The following is a 12,112-nucleotide window of genomic DNA, read 5'->3' as shown; positions in this document are numbered from 1 at the left end:
TGATTTACTCTTATTAACTTTACAACCACTTATTTCTCCAAATTCTTCCAATATCTATGCAATCTTTCCTACACTATTCCTTGGGTTTTTGGTAATCAAAATAATATCGTCCGCAAAGGCTCTAATTTTCAAAGTATGATTTTTACATTTGATCCCTTCAATTTCTTTCTCCTTTTTGATTTGTTTTATCAATATCTCCATCACCATTATAAATAATAATGGAGAAAGGGGGCACCCTTGCCTTGTGCCTCTTTTAATTTCTATAAAATCTGTTCGTTCCCCATTTATCCTAATTTGAGCTTTCTGTTTATTATAAATTTTCTTTATCCAATTGGTAAAATTTTCTCCTAATCCAAATTTCTCTAATAGTTTCATTAAGGTGTTCCAATTAACAGAGTCAAAAGCTTTTTCTAAATCCAAAAATAATATTCCCAGTTTTTTGTCATTATGGTTTTCAGCGTATTCCAAAACATCAATCAACAATCTTGTATTATCTCTTATATATCTTTGTGGAAGGAACCCTCTTTGTTCTTCTTCAATTACATCCTTCAAACAATCCTTTAATCTACTTGCCAATATAAATGAAAAAAACTTATAATCACAATTTAGAAGGGAAATTGGTCTATAATTCATTGGATCGGTTATGTCTTTATCCTCTTTGGGTATTAGAACTATTTCAGCCTCTTTCCAAGAGTCAGGAATATTCCCTGTTAAAGCGTCAATCATTACCATTTGTAAGGGTTCCAACAATTCTTCTTTAAATGTCTTATAAAATAGATTTGTTAACCCATCATTCCCTGGTGCCTTACCCAATTTACCATAGTTGATAGCGTTTCAATTTCTAATTTAGATATTAATTGATTGAGTCGTTGACACTTTTCCTCTGTAATGGGTTCAATATTACATGTGTTTAAATAATCCTCTATTTTCTCATTCTCTACTAAATTCTCTGCATATAAATTTTGATAGAATTCTCTAAAAATCTTTTTAATATCCTCTTGGTTAGTTACTATATCAGCTCCTTTTTTGATTTTACAAATTATTCTTTTCTCTTTTTCTTTCCTTAATCTATGTGACAACCATTTCCCTGTCTTATTAGCTTGTTCAAAATGTTTTTGTTCAATCTTTTCCCTAGTTCCTCAATTGCTTCCAAATCTAATTGTTTTCGTAGTATTTTTATCTCATTTTGTAGTCTTTTATTTCGAGGATTTCCCATTAATTCCTCTTCTTTCTTTTTCAATGAAGTGTTTAATAAAGTTACCTTTTCCTTTTTTTGTATTTGTTTTCTAATATTATGTTGCGTGAAGAAACCTCTAAAAACAGCTTTAGCTGTATCCCAAACTATTGGTAACTGAACATCTTTGTTTATATTCTCTTTGAAAAAGCATTTCATCATTTTTTTTGCCTCACTGACTACTTCTTCATCTTTCAACAGCTCTTCATTTAAATACCAATTATAATTTCTATTTGTTTCCTTCAGATATAATACTATTGGGTTATGATCTGATAGATCTCTATTGAGGGTTTCCATTTTTTCCACTTCCTTGATTAGGGTTTTTGTGACAAAGAACATATCGATTCTTGATAGAGATTCGTGTCTCTCTGAGTAAAAGGTATAATTTGGTTCCTTATTATGTAAATGTCTCCAAATTTCAGTTAAATTCCAGTTTTCAATAAGATTAAAAACTTTCCTTGTGGGTAACTTTCCTTGTGTTTCTTTTATTTTTTTATCCGAGATTCTATCAATTTTAGGTTCAATTACTCCATTAAAATCTCCCATCATTATGATATCATCATAATCATACTCCTCTACTTTTTTCTGATTTTTTTTGTAAAATTTGCTTTTTCCTTCTTGGGGTCCATAGACCCCTAAAAGCAATAATTCAAATTAATGCAGGATGCGAAAGAAAGGGGAGGACTAGACTTACCAAATTTAAAGTTGTACTATGAGGCGTGTTGTTTGTTGTGGATTAAGGATTGGATAGAGTTGGAAAATGATAAACTATTGGATTTAGAAGCAGACGGATCGACATATGGCTGGCACGCTTATTTAATATATGGAAAAGAGAAACAAAACAAATCATTTAAAAATCATTGTGTTAGAAGAGCGTTGATCAGAGTCTGGAACAAGTATAGGAAAAGAGCTGTACCCAGATTAGAAGGTTGGGTTTCCCCGCAAGAAGCCTTCTACAGAAAAGAGATGGTAAAAGAGGGGAAATGGATTAGGTATAAGGATATATTGGTACCTGGGGAAATGGAATTGAAATTGAAGCCCAAAGAAGAATTAGTTGCAGAAGGTTGGAATATTAATTGGTTCTCTTATAAACAATTGGTGGAGAGATTTCGTGAAGACTCCAAAGAGTATGGATTTGGCTCGATACAGGATAATTCGGAACTACAATGTATATTACTGAATAGTAAGGACAAATTGATCGGGAAAATTTACAAATTGTTACTTAACTGGGAAATGGAAGAAGAAGTAGTTAAGGATCAAATGATAAAATGGGCTAATAATATTGGACACTCTATAAATTTGGACCAATGGGAGAAGGCATGGATGAACAACTACAAATTCACAGTCTCTCAAAATCTAAGAGAAAACTTTTATAAAATGTTCTTTCATTGGTACTTGACACCGGTTAAGTTGGCGAAAATGTATAAGACAAAGAACATCAAATGTTGGAAGTGTAAAAAGGAAGTGGGAACTTTCTACCACTGTTGGTGGACATGCAAACATGCAAAGAAGTATTGGAAGGATATAAATAATCAGATTAGTATAATTATGAAGAAAAAAATTAGCTTAACTCCAGAATGTTATCTGTTGGGAATTTATGGGGATGACTTAAAGGGGAAAGATGAGAAAATACTGTACTATATGATCGGGTTGGCAAGGATATGTTATGCACAGAAATGGAAGTGTGAGGAGGGCCCATCAAACGAAGACTGGGCACTAAAACTGTATGAAGGATTCGAAATGGATAGTTTGACACAAATAATTAAAGAAAAGCCAAAAGATCAAGTAAAAGAAGAATGGACTGAAGTCCTTAAGTATTTAGAATCAAGATGGGGTAAGATAATAGCGCTGAATTTGTAATAAGAAGTTTTAGAAGGAATAGTACTTTAGAGGTATGTTAGATAATTTAGGAAATAGAATAGATCAAAAAGAGATGCACTAAAGGAAGAAGGATCCACAAGGAAAGATACAAAAGTAAGAAAGACATTACTAACAAGTATAGAGTAAACTGGTGAAAGGAAGTCATTTTGTGTTGTCTGTTAATTATGTGTATGAGTGAGGGTAGGGATAGGAGTAGGATAGGTTAAGAAAGTGAAGACGAAGGTTAGCGGAGGTAGGGTAAGTTAAGTCAAGAATTTAAGAATGTAGGTAGTAGAGAAGAAGGAGAGTGTGATAAGAGTGTAAGAGAATAAGAAAGGATTGGAAAGGATGTAAAGTAGAAGGTTTATTGTTTGGAATAAGGAAGGCAGGTGTTCTATATCGATTGGAAAATATTAGGATGGATGGTCTATGTTAATGTATGTGTTTATTTTATTATGTTATTAATCATTAAGTCTACAGTGACATGTAAATCTGTGTTTTTATTTGGATTTTTAAAACTAATAAAGTTTTTATTTAAAAAAAAAACATGTTTGATTATTTCACTCAGGTTTTGTTCAGAAAGCTGTAATACTGTTGCAAACCAAGATGCAGAGCCTCTTCTGCATAGGGCCATTCTAAGATTTGGGGAAATATTTGGTTTACTCCTTGTCTCCTCATTGCCAACCAGCCTCTACTCCAATCAATCTGTGTTTTACTGCTATGCCACCATCCATTTATGATGGTTTTCACAGCAGCCAGTTTAAAATCTCAATCTGTTTTCTGCAAAGGATTTCATACCCAAACAGACCAATATGCTCTCTGTTTGCACTCTGTGGATACTAAACTCCAGCTCCCACCTCCCAAGGCTTCAAGGCTCCTTCTGTTTGGCCAAGACCCAAACTAGTCCAAATAGAAACCAATCCTATGGATCTGTTCATTGCCGCTTGTTCAGCCGCAAGTGCTTTCTGTGTGTGCCACAGGACAGTTTTAACATCTGCCATTTACGGCAAGACATACGGTTATGTCTTGGACAGAAGAATGCATTAGATTAGCAATTAGAGACAGGAACAAATCTCTCTCTATACGACAGCACAGATTTTAATAGGAGAGATCTAGCATTTGATATAATAAATAAATGTTATTAACCGAGCCATTGATGTCCTGCCTTTCCTCCAATATAGGGCCCAAAGTGGATTGCAATACAGTGGTACCCCGGGATACGAATTGATCGCGTTACGAAATTTCCGGGATACGAAAAAGTTAGATTGGAAAAAACTGTTCCGGGTTACGATATTTTTTTCGGGTTACGAATTTTTTTCGGCGCGAAATTCAAATGCGAAGCGCGGCTAGCGGCTTTCCAGCCGCTAGCCGCGCTTCGGAAAAGCCTTTTCGGGTTGCGAAATGTATTGGGTTACAAACGCCGTGGCGGAACGAATTAATTTCGTAACCCGAGGTACCACTGTATTAGTGAAAACAAAATATAGCTGAAAGAGGTTGCCTACTGGAATCTCTGTAGTCCACCAATATCTTTTCAATTTGCAAAGCAAGCATGCGTACCAGTGAAGAGGCATTCAGGGACTCCTATGTATGTGCTCTTGCTTAAAATTGTAACAAGTGCCTTCCCAGATTAGACTAAATTCTACCTACTGCAGCATTTTTAGCACGAATCTATGCAAACAGAATATACCATGTTACTCAAAATGAAAACTATCCAGTGATCACTCAAGGTAAACCTCATCTACCCAGCCACACTATATTGCCCAGTGGGCAAAACATAAAATGGAACTTGCAAGGCTAGTGCAGAACGTTTGGTTTCTGCTTTAATGTGGGGCTTATAGTGCCTCCAATTAAGTGCTGGCATCCTTCTAAGTTTTAGTTTTCTTCCGTTGAAAAATGTGTCAAAGGACAGTCAAGAGATACTTCTCATGGTACCATCACCTGGAGCTCTAATGAGCTTACATGCCAGGATGAAAGGCCAGGAAAGTTTTGGGAATCTGCCTTGTTGGAGAGTCCAGCTAGTACCATGCTGAGAAAGTTTAGCTATAGCATTTCACTCATGAGAGTAATAATTAATCAACGATTTATGCTGGTAAAGAAGTATGCTATAATGTGTACTCAATATCCAATTAATGAGGTTCGGCCAGACTGATTGTTATGCAGGAGACCTGGCTGTGTGAGAACTTTATCACAATTTACAAATTGAATTTTAACAGAATAAAAGCATTTTTGGCTGGTGCTTATCACACAATGTCATGTCCATTCTGCTTCTGCCTTGCATTCCATTGATTACTGTAGTGCACCTTTTCACTGATGGGAAAACCCTGTCAATAGGCTCCCAGTCGCACTGCTATTCCCCTGCCTTCATGCAATAGGTCCTTTCCACAGCAGTTCTGCTTCTCAGGCAATTATGTGGTATGAGCGACCATTATTCTACTCCGTTCCTCCTCTCCCTCTCTCCCATCCAGTGATGGTTGCTGTCAGTACCTTCCCAAAGCCAGCTGCTGTGTGCACACTTCAGCCGGCTTTGGGAAGGTGTTGGCCACCATAATCACTTTTCCCTCAACTTCCTTCTGATTTGCGGGGCTGCTGTGTGAATGTGCACACAGCAGCACCAAACTTTGGGATCAGGGAGTGGGCCCAGCCGCCAACGCTTTCCCAAAGCCAGTTGCTGTGTGTTCATTCATACAGCATCTAGCTTCAGGAGGTGGTTGGCAGCTGCAACTTCTCATTCCCATCCTTCCTTTCAGAAGGTAGCATTTAGCAGTGTGGAAACACAGACCATGGATCACCAAAGCACTGTTGTGGGGGAAAATATAAGAAATGATACCCCAAACTGGTATGCATCTTTTCTTAAACTAGTAGGATTGTGGCAAAAGAGCAGGCTGGTGTGATAATGTCCTTGATCCTCTTTAAAGTCGGAAATTCCTGTATGCACTGTACATTTTCTCAAATAAAGTGTTTTCTCCTTGTAAGCAAACCTGGATTGGATTTACTGTTTCCTTGCTAATTCCAGTCTGTGGAAGCCTACTGTCAGGGTCCTTGCCTTAGCTCAGGATATGATGTAGTTTACAAACTGGCAAATCAACCTTTGGCCCCTGTCTCTTCCAACTGGATAACCAGTGATATAATGCACTAGCCCAGTGCTCTTGCTAATTCTTTTGCTAACCTATCCAAAATATCAACTCAAACATCTCCCTTCCCTCCAACAATATACATCACATGATAAGTTTAATTTGATTTTTTCCAATCTGTTTTGAAAAAAACTGACAGTAGATGGCACTGTGAGGATAAGGGAAAAGTGAGCGAAAAGTTAACCATACCGGGCCACCAAGAAGAGGACACAGCTCACGGCGAGGTAGGCAAGTAACATGAAGAGCCAGACACCAGGAGAAAAAGGATCCAGGAAAGAGAAGTAGCCAGGCTTGCGCCCCTAAGATAGAGAAAAGAAAAAAGATGAGCATATATTTAAAAACAAACCTCCATTCTTCACAGCAATGGCACAGAGAGAAAAAGCAGGTAGAGGGATTATTGCAAGCCAATGACATGGAGGTGGGGAAGTTGTTGGCAGGCAGCCTAGAAAAATACAGAGGGACAAAAACGAGCTGCAGCCTCCTTGCCAACTTTCATCTCTGATGAGTAACCTTTATGATGAAGCTATGGGAACAGATCCAGTCACTGATGGACACCCAGGCGATTTCTGCTCCCCATTGAGTCTCCATTATGGATGCAACCCCATTTCATTTGCAGTCACTCATGGCATCCCGTATCTCTACCTTCTTTCCTTCTCTGGGTCCTGGGGCTGAAATTTACTGCAGCTGGACTTCACCTTCTGCTGACAAAATTTGGGGAATGGGCAGTTGCCAAAAGCAAAGGCAATCTAGCCAGCAGCCAGCTTTCTCCTCTGGAACTGATAAACTGGCCAGATGGGACATGATGGAAATAAACATCAGAAAGGGACAAGGTGTGCAGGGATAAACAGCATCCCTGTTATGCTACCTGGCATATGTTCTACTCTGTGATACATAAAGCGAGAAGAGGTATGGGGACCTGTGAAAAACCAGTGCCACACCAGGCACTCTGTGAGCATTAAAAGCTTGCAAAAGCTTCACATCTGTTCAACAGCAAGCCACATTGCTCCATTACAAGATCTGCAGACAGATGAATGGCTCAAAAAGACCATCATTCTCCATCTGAAAAATTATGGCATTGGGGAAAAACCCAACCACTTCAAGTTAACGGTGCTTGAAAGTTCAAAATAGTAGCATTAAAGTCCTATGGCACATTTTTCCTGACCTATATTAGCTAGAGGATGGCTTTTACCCCGAAGCATGCAGGACTAATGTTTCCATGGATCATTTTCCTTACTGGCCCAGAGTACCATGGATTTTATGCCATGTTAGCCATGCAGTTTAATTGGTACACCATTATCACAAAGTGCAGCAGAATCTACAAAACCAAAGGAGCCTCAAAGCTCTGTCTAATACTATGGACCCCATATTTATTTCCACAATTCATTTTTATGCAGGCTGGAGAAAGTAAAAAAAGGCATTGTAGGATACAAAGAACTCACAGGAGTGAATAAGTGAAACATTTTAGATGTAGCCTCACACTCTGATTTTTATTCTTTTGTTTTGTGCCTTTGGAAACAATGCAGATGAGCTTCACATATGCTAAAATGCACATTATCAGCTATTGAGTCTCTAAATCAACCCAAATAACTTTCATTTTGGATTAAGCGCTTCTATCAACAGCTGCACAGACATTTCTTTTGACTGGGCAGAAACCCATTCCTTCTGTCCAGCCTGGATGGGGTTGGATGGGGTTGACACTGCAGCTGTTTCCAGGCAGGGATCCACCATGTGAGATAAGAAGAGTGTGAAAAGTTGGTTTTTGGATGGAGGTGCTCAGTACTTCTATCCACAACAGCCACAGGAAACATATGCAGGTTTAATATGATATACACCATAGTGCAGTGGTTTGAGTGTTGGACAATCACTGTGGAGAGCAGGGTTCGAATCCCTACTCAGCCATGAAAACCCACTGGGTGATTTTTGGCAAGTCAACTCTCTCAGCCTCAGAGAATGGCAATGACAAACACCCTCTAGAACACAATGTGATAGGATCACCTTAGGGTTGCCATAGGTTGGAAAGGACTTGAATGCAAACAACATACAGACACACTGTGTATGTCACCAACAAAGAGCCAATGAGGTGTAGTGGCATGAGTGTTGGACTAAGATCCTGGGAGAGACCAGGGTTCAAATCCCCGCATATCCATGAAAACTCACTGGGTGATCTTGGGGCAAGTCACACATTCTCAGCCTTAGAGGAAGGCACTGGCAAGCCCTTTTGAATAAACCGTGCCAAGGAAACCCTAGGATAGGGTCATTATAAGCTCACCATGGTAAACCCCTCTCAAGAAACTCCATGATAGGTTCATCTCAGTGTCACCATATGTTGGCAATGACTTGAAGGCTCACAACAACAACAACAACAACAACAAGCAACGCTGGTGTTGCCATGAAGGCACAACAATGTTCCCAACATGATTCTGGCCTTTCTAGGTATTTCTGCAACAGACTAACAAAGCAATCTCTCAGGAAATACTTGCAAAATGAGTCCAAAGAAACTTTTCATGTGAACACAAGCAAAAGCTACACTTTTTGGAGGAGCCGTGACCATTGTTAGAAAGGCTGGCATCCTGTAAGAGAGGCAACAATGCCATTTTCCGTCCTATTGTCTCACTGTGAAAATGACAGCTAAAGACCAAACACATTTGTCCAGAGTCAAGTTTCAATCATTCCTTTCCACAATATTCCATTTGTTGGAAGGGGAGAGGAGGGGAAAAGGCCCGGAGCGGGCGCTGTGCTCTTGCAGAAGTTTGGAAATTAGATACCCCATTAGAGTTCCTGTGTCAGAAATCCATACTTGATTAAATCACAAGTGAAATTGAGAAAAATGACAGACCCATTTAAACCTGCCATATTTGGTTACTTGTGATAAGACAGATGTGTGTGCAGCAGTGAACGGGTGGAGAAGCCCTGCAGGAGGGTGGCAGGAAAAGAAATGATGGGGAACCACAGTTATACCGAAAGAACAAAATAAAATAAAAATGTCATTATTGCTGGGAGGGGACGGAGAAAGTGAGACGGCAGCCGGGCAGGCAGAAAATTTATTTGTCGTTATTTGTTAGGAAATGTCTGATGGAAACTGTAGATTAACACAGCGCTGGTGCTGGTTTTCCATGCTGAAATATGAAGGGAAGAGGGTGAGGTGAAGAGCAGATGGGGCCCTGGCACTGTCTTCGACTGCTGTGCAAACCAGATCCTTCAAGGAAGACTACTCTAATTAGTTATCCTGCCTTCCCATTGTTAAATAAATATTTACTGGCTTAATTAGCTAATTGCCACATTGCTCTATGAGTTATTTTGATGCTAAGCAACAAGACCTTTCTCCAAAACCCATGTGGGACTCTATGAGATAGGCGAACCAGCAACAAGGAGGGAATGAGCAAGAGATACATTAGCCTGAATCTTACTGGAGCGTCCCAACTGGAGCAGATCCATGAAGTTGAATATTGAATTGTGAGGCAACATTTATGTAAAACCCATCATTCAATGGGTTTACTCTAATTAGATTACTTAGAAGATTTAGGGTACATCCACACTGTAGAAATAATGCAGTTTGACACTCTTTTAAGTGCTGCAGCTCCATGCCATGGACTCCTGGGATTTGGAGTTTGTTGTGGCCCCAGAGATCTCTGACAGTGAAGGCTAAATATTGCACAAGACTACAGCTCCCCAGATTCCACAGCACTGAGCCATATGGCAGTTAAGGTGGCGTCAAACTGTGCTAATTCTGCAGTGTAGATGCAGCCTTTGTAGAACGTTTGTGTGAATGCAAATTCCCCTTAGCTTGAAGGCTGCAAATTGCACATCTCAATCTCTTTCTTTAAACACCTTCATGGGATGCAGAGAAAAACATAATTTCTGGACACTGTCTTCCCTGCCTAAAGCTAACGCTATTGACGAAAAGTTGGATTTATCACTGAGAAATGTTAGGATGCAAAATGTTATGGCCTTGAGCAACTCATCATCTTTCAATCAAATCCACCTCACAAGGGTGTTGTGAGGATGGGCTGATCTTATAACCCTTGTTTCTAAATTATACCAACAGGTTAAATCAGACAGAATGGTGAAAACACTGCAAATGTTCCTGAGGAACTCACTCATTGATCCTTGATTCAACATCTAGCAGAGGAAACCGAGTTTTAAGTACATTTTAATTACTCGTCGGTTCTTGGCAATAAAAGGAGCTCCACTGAGAAAGGAAGAGAGATGGAGAAACTCTGTTTGTAGTTGTGAGGAAAGCTTCATCTATTACATCTATTACATCTATTACATCTATTACATCTATTACAAGGGCAGCTATTGCAAGGGCAGAAGCCGAGAATCTGCTCTAATTGTTTTAGTGCCTTGTTTATGCCGATGCTCAACTGATGGGAAATCAAAAGTATACTCAGATTGCCCACAGAACATATGGAGAACATATTGAAACACAGAGCAGGTATCGACGGAGATCCACTCAAAAGTTCCTTTGTGCAAATATTCGAGGTCCAGCAACTCCTGGGAAACAATAACCATTTCAATTTAGGTTTGATCCATGTTAAGTAACAAAACACAGTCCCTAAGAAAGTTCTAAAATGCCGGTACTCTAGCTGGTGTTTTTCTCTCCACTTTTATATATCACCAGAAGGACTATGCTTTTGCTTCTCTGTGAAAAGGAAACTCATCCCAAAAAGTTGGGAGGAAGGAAGAGGTCAGCTTTGTTCCCTGCAGGCCGACAGCTCCAGATTTAATCTTCAACACGTCTATTCTCCTCTCCTGATTCCCACCCATGACTTCTGGTCACCAATAACAACAACCAGATCAGGCAGCATCAGGACAGATGAACCTCTAACCCAAGTTTCACATGCATATAGGGATAAAAAGGTACAAGTATGGTTTTGAGTCTGCAAGACCTGGGCAGGACTGTTGCCGAAAGGGTGGCTTGGAGGTCTCACATTCTTGGGGTCTCCATAAGTCAAAGTCGACTTGATGGCAGCTAACAACAAAGCAAGGATGTAATCCTTTGCTAATTTCATTCTTGAAGGAAGCAATGAGTAATTATAGCAATTTTCTTCTGGCTGATCCCCACCTATGTTTCCATTCCTGTCTTGCATCGCATTAGAGTTCTTTCCCCTGACATGCTTGTCTTCTATGTGCATGAAGCGTAAAGTGATTAACAACAGCATCAGTGAAGAGGAGGAGGAGGGGAATGATGACAATGACAAGAGACCATTTTACATCTGCAATCTGAAAGTATAGAATCCAGCTACAAGAACCTCACAGGAATAGACAGATTGTTCTTTTACAACAGCCAACTCCAACAGATTCATCTAACCCTGCTTTCCATCATTGTGAGTAAAACAGTAATGTAGACCTCAACACTGCCATTTGCCTCTTCGCTGTTTGGGGCATATTAAAGGGCAGGGGGTGGGTTTGGCATCCTTTGCTGACAAAGAACTTGTCTTCATCATGTATAAACTTTCCCTTGGCTTCACAGTATGCTTTTTATATTGTTGTTATTGTGTGTCTTCAAGTCGATTTGGATTTATGGTGACCCTAAAGCAATTCTATCAAAGGGTTTTCTTGGCAAGTTTCTTCAGAAGGGGTTTGCCCTTGCCATCCTCTGAGAGACTGTGACTTGCCCAAGGTCACCCTGTGGGTTTCCATGGCTGAGCTGGGATTCGAACTCTGGTCTCCCAGTGTCCTAGCCCAATGCTCAAACCACTTCACCACACTGCCCCCCTGTTTATATTGCACAGGCTCCAAACCCCAAACAGGGTACTGGCTGTTTATACAATGCCTGGATCTGATGTCAGATTTCCTCCCCTTGTGCTGCATTAAAATGACTTATCTTACCTTAAAAAAAATCCTCAGCAAAATGTAGCAATGATGGGTGGCTTCCTTTCTATGA

General features: G+C 39.7%; 1 protein-coding gene across 1 annotated transcript in view; it reads right to left on the bottom strand.

Annotated features, from left to right (window-relative positions):
• The window catches only part of GRIK4 (glutamate ionotropic receptor kainate type subunit 4), a 434,886-nt gene that overhangs the window by 29,783 nt on the left and 392,991 nt on the right, over nucleotides 1–12,112 (bottom strand). Inside the window, exon 14 of the mRNA XM_042475094.1 lies at nucleotides 6,415–6,524. Coding sequence (XP_042331028.1) covers nucleotides 6,415–6,524 — 110 coding nt within the window. The remainder of the gene's footprint in view (nucleotides 1–6,414; nucleotides 6,525–12,112) is intronic.

This window comes from Sceloporus undulatus, chromosome 6 (genome assembly GCF_019175285.1).
Source record: "Sceloporus undulatus isolate JIND9_A2432 ecotype Alabama chromosome 6, SceUnd_v1.1, whole genome shotgun sequence".
NCBI classification, from domain to species: Eukaryota; Metazoa; Chordata; class Lepidosauria; order Squamata; family Phrynosomatidae; genus Sceloporus; species Sceloporus undulatus.
This window is presented reverse-complemented; position numbering and strand designations above follow the sequence as displayed.